This window comes from Balaenoptera borealis (genome assembly GCF_965194805.1).
Source record: "Balaenoptera borealis genome assembly, chromosome: 8".
NCBI lineage: Eukaryota > Metazoa > Chordata > Mammalia > Artiodactyla > Balaenopteridae > Balaenoptera > Balaenoptera borealis.
Genome location: NC_138865.1, coordinates 121,955,794 through 121,969,020, shown reverse-complemented (window position 1 = coordinate 121,969,020; position 13,227 = coordinate 121,955,794). Strand labels below are relative to the sequence as shown.

Genomic DNA, 13,227 nt, shown 5'->3' with positions numbered 1-13,227 from the left:
TAGGTTGTACCAATGTCAATTTCTTGGTTTTGCTATTGTATGATATGTTAAAAAAAAAATATATATATATATATATATATACGGCAAGACTTATCAGAACTATAAAGAAAAATTGACAAACTCACCATCACAATGAGAAATTTTAACATATATCTCTTGATAATTCATAGGATATAGTAGATTTGAACATTATTGGTAATGTTGATCTAATGGACAAATCCAGACCAAGACACTCACTAATTGGAGAATACACATTCTCCTCAAGCACACGGGGAGCATCTATAACTATTTATGACCACATGCTGGGCCCAAAAGGCAACCCAACAAATATCAGAAGATTGCTGTCATGCAGACTACATGATGTAACCACGATGCAGGTACCTTAGAAAAAAGCCCAGACTTTTGGATATTAAAGCACACACACCTCCCCCCAAAAACCAAAAACCAAAAACCAAAACCAAAAGAAACAAAAGCAAAAAGAAACAACAAAAAACAAAAGGGGGAAAAAAAGAAAAAACGCACAAAAAATAAAAAACAAAAAACAGGAAAAAATAAATTTAAAAAAAGGAAAAAACCCACACCCACATCTAAACAATTCATATGTCAAATAAAAATCACAATGAAAATGAAAAAAAATTATCTAAATGAAAATAAAAAGAGTGTGCATCAAAAGCAGAGACCAGAGGGAAATTTATATAGACACTTAGATACATTAGGAAAGAAGAAAGCCTTGTAAATAATGAATTAAGCATTGAACTTCAGAAGTTGGAAAAAGAAATAGCAGAAATAAATACAAAGAATATAGAAGAAAGAAATTATAACACATTATATTAAAATATTTTTATTGAGTATATATATGTACCTGACACTTTATTTAAAACTTTTTTTTTTTAATATTTATTTATTTATGGCTGTGTTGGGTCTTCGTTTCTGTGCGAGGGCTTTCTCTAGTTGCGGTGAGCGGGGGCCACTCTTCATCGCGGTGCGCGGGCCTCTCACTGTCGCGGCCTCTCTTGTTGCGGAGCACAGGCTCCAGATGCGCAGGCTCAGTAATTGTGGCTCACGGGCCTAGTTGCTCCGCGGCATGTGGGATCTTCCCAGACCAGGGCTCGAACCCGTGTCCCCTGCATTGGCAGGCAGATTCCCAATCACTGCGCCACCAGGGAAGCCCTAAAATTTTTTTTTTTTTTTGGCCATGCCACGTGGCTTTGGGATCCTAGTTTCCCCACCAGGGATCGAATGCGGGCCCTTGGCAGTGAAAGCGTGGAGTCCTAACCACTGGGCCACCAGGGAATTCCCTGACACTTTTCTTGATTCTGGGGAACATCCGAACAAAAGAGACACGAAAACTCCTGCTCACATAAAGTTATATTTGAGTAAGAATAATAAAGGTTAGAGCAGAAATTAGTGAAATAGAAAACAAACATGCTATAGAAAACATCCATAAAGGCAAAAACTTGATTGAGAAAACTAACAAAGTGCAGAAACATCTGCCTGGATTAGTGAAGAATAAAAGAGATAAGGCAGAAATAAAATGATGTTAGCAATTAAAAAAAATAACAACATATGCTGCAGAAATTACGCAGATGCTAATAGGATTTTTTTTTTTTTTTTGCCCTGCTGCACAGTATGCGGTATCTTGGTTCCCCGACCAGAGACTGAACCCGTGCCCCCTGCAGTGGAAGCACGGAGTCCTAACCACTGGACCACTGGGGAATTCCCACTAACAGGATATTTTAAACAAGATTATGCCAATCCATTAGCGGTGGATAAATACCTCATGGTAGATTACGCATAGATTACGTAGATTACGCAGGACCCAAAAGGAGCAAATGATAGAGCAGAAAACGGATACATCTGGACTAAACAAGCACTTCCATGATTTCACTGCAAAGGACTCATGTCCCCAGTATACATAAAGAATTCCTGCAAATCTATAAGGAAAAGATAAACAATCCCTAGAGAATGAACAAAGATTTGAAAAGATGCCTCATGGAAGACAGGAAAGACTCCATTTCTTTAGTAATCAAGGAAATGACATTAAAAGCTCAAAGAGAGGATTTCCCTGGTGGCACAGTGGTTAAGAATCCACCTGCCAGTGCAGGGGACACGGGTTTAAGCCCTGGTCCGGGAAGATCCCACATGCCGCGGAGCAACTAAGCCCGTGCGCCACAACTACTGAGCCTGTGCTCCAGAGCCCGCGAGCCACAACTACTGAAGCCCGCAGACCACAACTACTGAAGCCCACATGCCCTAAAGACCGTGCTCTGCAAAAAGAGAAGCCACTGCAATGAGAAACCTGTGCACCACAACGAAGAGTAGCCCCTGCTCATCGAAACTAGAGAAAGCCCGCGTGCAGCAACAAAGACCCAACGCAGCCAAAAAAAAAAAAAAAAAGCTCAAAGAGATTTCTTTTTCACCAGCTTCTCCAAAATCCAAGAGTTGCACAATAACAACCAAAATGGTGGTGTGTGCTCTTGAGATCGCCAGGTGGCGCCACCATCCTGAAAACAATACAGTTATTTGCAGGTGAACCTGAACACACACGTGTGCTCTGGTCACCAGCTCCTAGGCTATTCCCCAGGGAAAGGCTTGCCCGTGTGCAAATGTGCACAGGAGCAATCTTAGTGAAAACAGCCTGAAGCCAGGACCCCCGACACACTCACAGCTGAGATGTGAGCTTTGCAACACTCACAGCAGAGGACAATGCAGCAACAGGGTGGACCATCTACAGCTTCACAAGTCAGCGTGCTGAATCTCAAAAATACAATGGGAGTGAAAGAAGCAAATTCCAGAACAGTATTCCAGTATTAAAAAAAAAAAAAAAAAGAAGAAGAAGAAAAGGCACTTCCCTGGTGGCGCAGTGGTTAAGAATCCGCCTGCCAATGCAGGGGACACAGGTTCGAGCCCTGGTCCGGGAGGATCCCACATGCCACAAAGCTACTGAGCCTGCACGCCACAACTACTGAGCCCGTGTGCCGCAACTACTGAAGCCCGTGCCTAGAGCCCGTGCTCCGCAACAAGAGAAGCCACCGCAATGAGAAGCTCGCGCACCACAACAAAGAGTAGCCCCCGCTCTCCGCAACTAGAGAAAAGCCCACGCGCAGCAACGATGACCCAAAGCAGCCAAAAATAAATAAAAGATAAAATTCTAAAAAAAAAAAAACCCAGGAGAAACAGCACAATATATTATTTAGAGAGATGGAAAACTATAAAGAAAAGCAAGAGAGTAGCAAGTACAAAAGTCAAGAGAGTAGACACCTCTGGTCAGGACCACTGAAGGCTCTCTGATATGCCTGTTCCTGGACTGTGATTCTTTCCACAGGACATGTGCGCCGCACTTGCTCTCCTGTCTGTCTGCTGCATCTCACGAGGCAGCACGGGCCTCCCCTGACCCAGGGAGCCTTTGACAAGCCTGCTCTCCCCTGGACCGGTGGTGGGTCCCCCCACATACCATGGAGGCCGTGAGCATCCCTCGCTCACTGTGCGTGCACGGAGCCTGGTATGCCTCTGGCCCCATAGGAGGTGCTCGGCAAACGTCTGTTGAATGACTTGATGAGCACGTGTAGAAAGGGCGCAGTGAGTGAAGGAGATGTTTCAGCCACAAGACACTGTGGCTTCCGATGGAGAGACTGAGCCAGGGGCAGCCAAGACCTTAACCGGCCTCCCTGGGAGGTCTGGATCCTGTCGGGGGGAGGACGGTTCTGAGGACCCCTCTCCTGGCACCTCTCTGCAGCCACATGCCTCTGCTTGGAGCCAGGGCCAAGCCATGTGCAGCGCATCTGGAGCCCCACCCCTGCTGAGGTTCCCGGAGGCCCGAGGCCTGGGGCTGCCCCGCCAGAGCCCCCTCCTGCCGGTGGGTTCCTGCCAGGGTCTCCCTGTCGCCTGTCCCCCAGCCCACTTTCCAGGGTCCGGTCGAAGGAAGTCTCTGGGCCAAGAGGGGCATTCCCGCCCTGGTCTCCCTGGCTGAGAACTCACTCCCAGTCTTCGCCGTGGCTGTCCCATGTCCCCTGCCTTCTTCCCTTCTTCTCTCCCCAGGCTAGTCTGGGCCCCCGCCATGAGCACCAGGGCAGGGTCCAGTTCTCTGTTCCCCAGGGCCCCTCCTCTCAGGCCTGGCGGGGCTCCCTTGGGCCTAGAGGGGTGAGGAGGGGGCAGGGGCCGGCCAGCAGCACCAGTGTCTGCTGCCCTTTCATGTGCTGGCCTCTCTCTGGGCCGCCTTTGTCTCTTACGTTTCAGCCTAAACTGCAGGCCTCTGGCTCCTCTGAACTTTCTGGGGTGGAAGAAAGGGCCTGTGGGAGGGGGAGGAGAGCTGGCAGGAAAACGGGGCCTGGAGCCCTGTGCTGGCCTGCCGCACCCAGTGACTCTCTGCTGGGGCCCAGCCCGGCGGGGCTGGGGAGGCCCAGCAACGTCCCGGGTCTCCCACCCTTCCCACTGGGGTCCTGAGCTGGAAGAAAGGCTCCTTTGCTGGGCCTGAGACACCAGACCCTCAGCCTGGGCAGCCGTCCCAGCGATCCCAATTGTCCCTGCCGGTTCCAGCCGGCCGGGCCATTGCCCAGACCCTGTGCGCATCAAAGGCTCTCCTTTTGGTCCCCTAACCCCACCCCCACCCCCGCCCCCATTTGCTGGCTCTCCTGGGTGGTCTTGCCGCATGGCTCCCTGCTGCTGGAATTCCCATTTTGCACAAAATGAGGGTGGCCCCTGGCCAGAGAAAGGGGTGATGCTTGGCCAGGGTGGCACACAGGGCCCACGGGGATTCCAAGCATAGCGGCCAGGCATTTCACGGGGTGGAAGGGCAGAGCTGGGTCCTGCGGCCAGCTGAGCACTTGCTCACCCCAGTGTGCAGGGACCTGGGTGCTGACAAGCCCGGCCTGGGGGACCCTCTCCCTCGTCCGCAGGATGAGGCTTTGTGTGCAGAGGCTCCGCCTCCCCCCTTGGGAAGCCTCTGGCCTCCCCAGTCCAGGCTTCTGGGCCCCCCAGGCAGAGGGGGCCACCGGGATAGGGGGTGGGCCAGCCTGAGCGTGGGTTCTCTCGTTTCTGGGCATGGTGTGGCTGTGGCCATCCTCTCCCTCTCTCTGCCTGTGCCCTCATCTGTCACCTTGGAACTGTGTGGGGTAGGTCTGGCTTCACCCTGCTTGGCACTCAGCTCTGGGGTCCCAGCACCTCCAGGGCGGGCTCAGCCTGGGTCAGCTCAGTGTCCTGGGGGGTGACCAGGGCGGTGCCCTGCCATGCAGCCCAGGACTGGGTCAGCATCGCAGGCTGGCCAGCCCTTTCTTGCAGGGAGGGCATGGCAGGGACCCAGCCAGGAGCCCACGTGGTTCCTGTGGCTGGCGGTGTCTCCTTCCTTCAGGACCAGGCCGGGGGAAAGCCGGCTCTGCAGCGGCATGACCCTTGGAACGTGCCGGCCTGGGAGGCAGCCCAGCCCATCCCCAGGCCAGGCCTTCTGCCGCCGTGCCCTAAGGCCGGAGGGGCTGGGGGTTCTCTAGGTCCTGCTGGAGAGGAGTGCCCAGAGGCGGAGTGCCCAGAGGCAGAGCGTCGTCGGCAGGCACTTACAGGTCAGGGGGACAGGTCAGAAGGGATGAATCTTTGGGGCTGAGCGGACAGGAAGGAGGAAGGTGGGACATAGCCTCAGGGCGCCTGGGCTGAGACCAGGGCGCCGGGAGGGGCAGCGCGGGTGACTCAGCCGCCGCGTCTCTCACCTGTGCTCCGGAGCCAAGCGGGAGGTGGGCGGGGCGGCCCGCCAGTGGGCGTGGCAGCCGTGGACCGGTCCGCGCCCCGCCCCAGGCGCCTACCCCGCGGTCCCGGGACCTCCGCTTCCCGGCTCCCCGCCGCCGCGCCGTCAACGCCTGGTCCGCCCCGCGCCCCCATGGCCGGGAAGGCGCTGTCGCTGCTGCCGCCGCTGCTGCTGGCCGCGGCGGGCCTCGCCGGCCTCCTGCTGCTGTGTGTCCCCACCCGCGACATCCGGGAGCCGCCCGCCCTCAAGGTGCACGCTGGAGCGCCCTGGCAACCCGGCGCAGTCCGGGAGCTGCTGGCTGGGCCGGGGCGCCGGGCGGGGAGGCTCGGACCGAGCAGGGCCAGGCTGCGCCCGCGTGGCAGCCGGGACCCCGCGCGCTCCGCTCCCGGCCCGGCGGGATGAGGTCCCAGGCCCCTCACCAGCGCTCCGGGTACCGGTCCAGGGCGCGGCAGCGGCGCTTCCGGGGGACGCGGTGCGGGAGGCCGAAGTCCCGGGAGCTCTCCGCTCGCCGCACCCGCCGCGGAGCCTTTCGCGGCGCGGCCGAGGGGCGTCTCTCCGCACCCCCGGGGCGCCCCAGGCCGCGGCCCCGCCCGCGCCCCCAACACGTTGGGCGTCCAGGAAGGCATCGCCTCGGGGTTTGGCCCAGATGGGGTGCGACAGGCGCTGGGGCCCAGGGACTCGTCCCCAGCCTCTCCGGTGGCTCCCACAGTGCGGGGGCAGCCCTGGCTGGTCCTGAAGGGGTCGGAGCGGGCTAGGCCTCATCCCCCCCACGCATCCCCGCCAGACTCAGCCTCCAGGAGCCCGCCCTCCCTAACCCTCTATTGGGCTTGTGGGCCGGCTTGGTGCGTGGGTGGATGGTGGGTGCTCTAAGGCCCAGGAGCCCAGGATGGAGATCGCTGGGGTGGGTGCCCTGTAGCCAAGGGCAACCACCCGGTAGGGGTGCGGTGGGGCGGGCCACTTGGCCTGCTGCTGCTGGAGTTCCCTGTGTCAGGGGGAGGCCCAGAGCGGCCCCTTTCCCGGCTCAGGAGGACATGCTCTCCAGCCCGGCTCCTCCTGTTGGAATCCAGGCCCCTGGGGGCAGGTGCTGGAAAGTGGCTCTTGCAATCTGGGTGCTGACGGTCACCCGCCCGATCTGCCTGGAAGGCCTGTGCCGTGCCGGGGCAGCTCTCTCTGGCCCTGCCTTTGAGGCCCAGGGAGGGGGTGTCTGCTTATCGCAGGCCCAAGCTCAGCCTCAGTCCAGCCTTCCCCCTGAGGCCCTCACTTCCACATCCTCAGGTTGGGCTGAGGTCAGAGAGATAGGCACAGAGGGGAGGAAGGAAGAGCAGGCCCAAAAGGGCGCTTCCTGAAGCTAGCTTTTCTCCTGCAGCCTGGGGACCTCATGCCCCCCCGGGCAAGGTTCCAAGGCTGGTCCCGGGACCCCTGACTCTGACCCCGCCCCTCAGTTTGCCCTTGCCAGGAAGTCTCCTGCAGTCAGAGGGCCATCCACCTCCACTCCCATTCTCCCCCCAACCAAGCTGTGTCACAGCGATTGTCCCTGGCCTTCTCTGAGCCTCAGAACTTCATTCTGAAGCTTCCACCCTTGACACAGGGTGGGGTGGGGTGGGCTGGAGAGCTGAGAGAGTCAAAGGGCATGGCTTCAGGCCCCCGCCCCCCTCCTGAGGCTGACCTTACCCCCACCCCCAGTATGGCATCGTCCTGGACGCCGGCTCTTCCCACACATCCATGTTCATCTACAAGTGGCCAGCAGACAAAGAGAACGACACAGGCATCGTGGGCCAGCACAGCTCCTGTGACGTGCGTGGTAAGGGTCCCCTGAGCACTAGGTGCCCCCTGGCCTGGATACCCACTTAGCCTTTGCAGACACCAGCCATCAGAACCCTGTGCTTTATGCCAGGTGGGGCCCAATCCAGGCAGGAGCTGCAGGAGCTCCCCCAAAGACAGGCTGGGTCCCTTCTTTTCCTAGAAAAGGCTGGGTCCCCTTCTTTTCTTAGAAAAGGTTGGGTCCCCTTCTCTTCCTAGAAAAGAAGCCCCAGGAAACAGTTGGAAGGTTTGGGCCCTCGCTGGCCCAAGACTGGCCTCTACATCCCAGGTGGGGCAGGAGGGGTTCCGAGGAGCTAGTGGGCACACCCAGGCAGGCTCCTGGGCAGGCTAGGCTGGGTTGACAATAGCCAGTGCTTTGTCCTGGCACCTGTGTGCACATCCACTGGGCAGGTGGCAGCTCAGAGACTGTGGGTGGCACACGGGCGGGCCCTTTGGTCTCTGAACTGGTCTAAGCTGCCACGTGGTTTAGGAGCACAAGCCCCTCCTCCCCCGCCCCCGCCCTGCTGGCCTATGGTCCACCTAGAGGCTGCCCACCAGGCTTAGGCCCATCTTGCTGCCTCCCTCTAGGTGGGGGCATCTCTAGCTATGCTGACAGCCCTTCCAGGGCTGGGCAGAGTCTTGTGGAATGCCTGAACCAGGCGCTTCGGGATGTGCCCAAGGAGCGACACGCGGGCACGCCCCTCTACCTGGGAGCCACGGCGGGCATGCGCCTGCTCAAGTGAGTGCGCCATCCCCTGACCTCCTGGCCCCGGGGACCGCGACAGCCTCAGCACAGGGGGGGCCCCGCATGTCCCCAGCAGTAGCCCTTGGCTGGGGCCCCCTCGGCTGGCTGTGCACCCCAGCAGCAGGATCACGGCCACCTGGGGAAGATGCCCCTCAGGGTCCTCCCTGTGTCACAGCCTAACCAGTCCAGAGGCTTCGGCCAACGTGCTCGTGGCCGCGACGCAGACGCTGACCCAGTATCCCTTTGACTTCCGTGGTGCCCGCATCCTCTCGGCCCAGGATGAGGGGGTGTTTGGCTGGGTGACCGCAAACTACCTGCTGGAGAACTTTATCAAGGTGGGCCCGGTGGCCGCCCGATGAGCCGGGGGCGTGGGCACCCACCCACCGCCTGACCTCAACCTCCACTTCCCACAGTACGGCTGGGTGGGCCAGTGGTTCCGGCCAAAGAAGGGGACGCTGGGGGCCATGGACCTGGGGGGCGCCTCCACACAGATCACCTTCGAGACGGCCAGCCCAGCTGAGGATCCGGCCAGTGAGGTCCAGCTGCGGCTCTACGGCCAGCACTACCGCGTCTACACCCACAGCTTCCTCTGCTATGGCCGTGACCAGGTCCTCCGGAGGCTGCTGGCCAGTGCACTCCAGGTACCCTCCACTGAGCCCTTCGGGAGGTAGGGAGCCAGGGGGAGTGGGGGCCGAGGGCCCAGAGCAGAGCCTGCACAGCAGCCGTACTGAGGGGGGCTCCTCCAGGAACCAAAGTCGGGCTTTCATCAGCTGTAAGGACAGGTGGGCAGGGATCCAGCACGGGCAAAGGCCCAGGGGCTGGAGGTGAGCCTGGTGAGTGGCTGGCTGGGGAGGAAGGAGGGCCAGGGCCAGATCTCAGAGGACCTGGGCTGCCTGACTAAGGGGGTTGCTTTTTGTCCAGCAAGAAGGCGGACCCATGGATTGCTCCTGAGCTCAGAAGTGATGTTGCCAAAGTGGAACTTGTGGGAGATTTATCAGCTGGTCCTCTGGGGAGGCCCTCCTACGGTCTTAGGGTGGGGATGGTGGGCAGTGCTTGGAGTGGCGGTGTTGCCACACACACCCTTGTCATCTGCCCAGACCCACGGCTTCCACCCCTGCTGGCCGAAGGGCTACTCCACTCACGTGCTGCTCCAGGATGTGTATGAGTCGCCGTGCACTGCAGCCCAGCGGCCCCAGACCTTCAACAGAAGCACCAAGGTCAGCCTGTCGGGGAGCAGCGACCCTGCCCTGTGCCGTGGCCTCATCTCTGAGCTCTTTAACTTCTCCTCCTGCCGCTTCTCTAGATGCTCCTTCAACGGCATCTTCCAGCCCCCTCTGGCTGGAAAGTTCATTGTGAGTCCAGAGGACTGGGGGTGGGGGGGACGGGGGTGTGCCCTGAAGTGCTTGGGGTCTGGTCACGGTGTGACTGTCCCCCCCTCGCAGGCCTTCTCTGCTTTCTTCTACACGGTGGACTTCCTGAGAACTGTGATGGGGCTGCCCGTGGCAACCCTGCAGCAACTAGAGGCGGCCGTGGTCACCATCTGCAACCAGACGTGGAGTGAGGTGAGGCCTGCTCCCCCCCTCCTCCAGGGCTGTGCAGGGGGCTCAGCCAGCCAGCGTCACGCGTCCCGATCATGCATTTGCTCTATGAGTAGAGGGGGTCTTAGGTCTCTCAGAGTGCCCACTGCAGTGGGGGATACACTGTTAATCAGACTTGAAAAGTGGCCAGGCTACGGCAAGGAGGCCGGGAGCCAGATGAGATTGCAGAAGCCTCCCTGAGGCCTGACCCTAGAACCAAGATCAGGAGGGCAGAGGGAACAGCCAGTGCAAAGGCCCTGGGGCAGCAGGGAGCATGGAGTGGACAGGGTGGGGAGGAGTGTAGCTGGGAGAGTGTAGGGGAGAACAACCAAGCAGGGGAGAAGCAGAGGACTCAGGGGAGACTTAGCAGATAGAACTGGGGGTGGGGGAGTGAGAAACTCCCAGGTTTCTGGCTGCCACCATGGACCGGACACTGGCTCCAGGTGAAGGATGGAGGGGTCCGGGCATGCAGAGGAAGAGGTGACTCCGGGAGAGGCACTGGAGTGTCTGTGGGGCTCAGTGGTGACAGAGGCCCCATCCTGTCCTCTTTGTGGCTAGTCTCAGACAGACTTGGGGGTACTGGGAAAATGGGGATCGGGAGGCAAGCCCAGGGGCCTGGGGTCAAGCCTAGAGCTTCTCCTGTTCCCCCGACCATCGCCAAGTTTGCTGCAGCCCTCTGCCCGGCCATCACCGCTGTCCCCTGGAGGTCCCCCTCCCAGGCACAGGTGCTTGCTGCCATCCAGAAGTCACGCTGTTCTTCCCTGAAGAAAGAGCTCTGCCTGGGGGTGGCCCCCTCAACCTCGTTCTTTCTGGGACCTGCGGTGGGGTCTCCAGCCCTGCATTGCCTTTCTGTGTCTGGTGGGGCAGAGACCTCCCGGTGGCCGCTGGCCCTACAGTCTCCCACCTGCATTCCAGCTGCAGGCTCGGGCGCCGGGGGAGCGGTCCCGCCTGCCCGACTACTGCGCTGGGGCCACATTCGTGCAGCAGCTGCTGCGCCGCGGCTACGGCTTCAACGAGCGCGCCTTCGGAGGCGTGACCTTCCAGAAGAAGGTGGGAGCCGGTGGGCCCGCGCGCAGGGGGGCGGGGCCGAGCGCGCAGGGGCGGGGCCTCCCAGGCTGCGCCGAGGCTGAGGCCGCGCCTCCCGCCCGTAGGCCGGGGACACCGCGGTCGGCTGGGCGCTTGGCTACATGCTGAACCTGACCAACCTGATCCCCGCCGACCCGCCCGGGCTGCGCAAGGGCACAGACTTCAGCTCTTGGGTCGTCCTCCTCCTGCTCTTCGCCGCCATGCCCCTGGCTGCGTTCGTACTTCTGCTGCGCCGGGCGCGCTCTGCCGAGTCGCCGAGCGCCATCTAGGGGCGGGTTGGGGTGCCCCAGCCCCAAGTCCCCCATGCCTCACCCCACCCTACTCTCCACATCTCTGTCCCTAATGAAGCCCGGGAGCAAGACTCTAGCGCCCACGCCCACGTTTGGCCCGGAAAGGTGAAGGGAACCGAATCCAGCCCCCGCCTGCCCACTCCAGCCTCGGCTTCATCTCAAGGCCTAGCGCTCCTCCTCCGCTTCCTGGGGGTGGGGATTCAGACACCCCGCAGCCCTCAGCCTGTGAATCCAGGGTTGGGTCTCCAGGGAATGGAGTCCTGAGAGTCCCCTCCCACCCCCAGTCTTGGGTTGTAGGGGGAGGGTCAGAGCCCACAAGCTGGGAGCCAGCCCAGCGCCTACTTGTAAAAATTTTGTAGTAAAAAGTTTTTCATAGAGCAGTGGAGAGAATGTTCGTGGGGTGGGGCGTCTCTGCCGTTGCCTGCCCTGCCTCTCCACAGTTTCTAAAAAAATTTTTTGGCTGCGTTGGGTCTTCGTTGGTGCGCACGGGCTTTCTCTAGTTGCGGTGAGTGGGGGCTACTCTTCGTTGCGGTGCGTGGGCTTCTCACTGTGGTGGCTTCTCTTGTTGCGGAGCACGGGCTCTAGGTGCGCGGGGTTCAGTAGTTGTGGCACGCGGGCTTAGTTGCTCCGTGGCATGTGGGATCTTCCCGGACCAGGGCTCAAACCCGTGTCCCCTGCATTGGCAGGTGGATTCTTAACCACTGCTCCACCAGGGAAGCCCTCTCCACAGTTGTGTTGGCTGCACAGGCCCCCTCCTGGTCCCGAGGGAGGACCCCGGTTGTTTCTACTTCCTTCCTCTCTGGGCCCAGACCTGGGGTGGTGTTGACTGACCCTGGTCTCTTGCTCCACGGTTGTGGCCTGGAGTAGCTGCCAGTTGGCTGGCCTAAAAGAGTCCCTGAGTCCCTTGAGTCTTCTCTGGCCAGCAGAGCCCCTCCAGCAATGGCAGATCTGCAGCAGTGACCTAGGCCAGACTGGAGTCTGGGCCCCGGCCTCGAGCTGGCCTGGGGTGTGGGTGCGGATGGCAGGCAGGAGAGTGAGTGGGCAAGGCAGCTGCCTTGGGTGCAGGCAGTGCTCACGAGCTGGGGTGAGGGGGCAAACCCTCAACAGGAGGTGGTGTCGGGGGATGTGGAGATCAGGGCCAAGAGGGACGAAGGGCCCATTGCTAAGAAGGATGACCCTTGCCAAGAGCCTGGCTCTGGCGCCAAGCCGTGCAATCACACCAGACGTCGCGTCCCTGCTGCCCAGGTGCTGTTTTCCGCATCCTCAAGAGACATCAGCCACCCCCACCTGCCGCTCCTGCAGCCCCCCTGCCCTAAGCACTGTTTTCTCCAGCGTGGGAACGCGTGGTCTTGGCTGCATCTCCCCGCTGCCTCCCCTGTTCTGGGACGTGAGCTCAGACACTATTTCTGTCTGGTCAGTGCCTTGTGTGGGAGGGTGGCGGTCCTTGTCCTGCTCGTCACCCCCCTGCCCAGCGCACGCACCACGTCCACTTCTGCTGGTTTCTCAGCCACTTCACAAACATGAGGGCAGCCAGCCCCATCTTCGAAGTTCTGAAACACAAAGGGCTGAAAGGAAGCACCGCGCTGGGGGGCCCGCACTTGTTCTCTCAGTAACGTGAGCCTGGGAGGTTTCCAGGTGGGATGGGGTGCGGGTGCTCGCAGGAGGCAGCCGGTGGGGGGTGAGAGGGCGCATCACAGTGCTTGCTGTCGTGGGGCACCCCGGAGCTAAAAGGCTGTCACCTGGGCACCGCGGACAGCTCTCAGCTGGCTGTCGTCAGTAGCTCCAGGTCACTCTTGCCCCCTGGTGGCCTCCCTGAGAGCGGCCGTCCCACTGCAACCACAGTGGCCACCGGCACCGACCTAGTTCTGTGCGTGTGTGTTTGCCTTCACAGTGTGTCTGAATGCCCGGTGGGTCTTTGCGCACACCTGGGCATCTCTGTGCACCTGTCCAGCTGTGTGCGCCTCGTGTCCTTCCGGGTCCAGGCAGGTCCTCCGCTCC

General features: G+C 59.7%; 1 protein-coding gene across 8 annotated transcripts; it reads left to right on the top strand.

Annotated features, from left to right (window-relative positions):
* The first annotated feature begins 4,695 nt into the window (after window positions 1-4,695).
* ENTPD2 (ectonucleoside triphosphate diphosphohydrolase 2) lies at window positions 4,696-11,606 on the top strand. 8 transcript variants are annotated; one of them, XM_082400889.1, is made up of 9 exons: window positions 4,696-5,552; window positions 7,415-7,532; window positions 8,120-8,270; window positions 8,422-8,611; window positions 8,690-8,917; window positions 9,374-9,628; window positions 9,719-9,838; window positions 10,721-10,903; window positions 11,005-11,606. In XM_082400889.1, exons 2-9 carry the CDS (start codon window positions 7,454-7,456, stop codon window positions 11,206-11,208), a joined length of 1,410 nt encoding a protein of 469 aa, XP_082257015.1. In that variant the 5' UTR covers window positions 4,696-5,552; window positions 7,415-7,453; the 3' UTR covers window positions 11,209-11,606. The 8 variants fall into 8 exon arrangements, with proteins under 8 accessions (XP_082257015.1, XP_082257017.1, XP_082257016.1 ...); XM_082400891.1 differs by lacking the exons at window positions 4,696-5,552; window positions 8,422-8,611 and adding an exon at window positions 5,743-5,980 and having other exon boundaries at window positions 8,768-8,917; window positions 9,374-9,493; window positions 9,580-9,628; XM_082400890.1 differs by lacking the exons at window positions 4,696-5,552; window positions 8,422-8,611 and adding an exon at window positions 5,743-5,980 and having other exon boundaries at window positions 9,374-9,493; window positions 9,580-9,628.
* Window positions 11,607-13,227: the final 1,621 nt, after the last annotated feature.

Bases quoted from the DNA above. Each gene is read 5' to 3' on its own strand.
- ENTPD2 (XM_082400884.1), top strand. From the start codon at position 5,864: ATGGCCGGGAAGGCGCTGTCGCTGCTGCCGCCGCTGCTGCTGGCCGCG. The intron at 9,839-10,720 runs GTGAGGCCTGCT...CTGGTGGGGCAG, and splicing joins GCAACCAGACGTGGAGTGAG to AGACCTCCCGGTGGCCGCTG. The intron at 10,904-11,004 runs GTGGGAGCCGGT...TCCCGCCCGTAG, and splicing joins GCGTGACCTTCCAGAAGAAG to GCCGGGGACACCGCGGTCGG.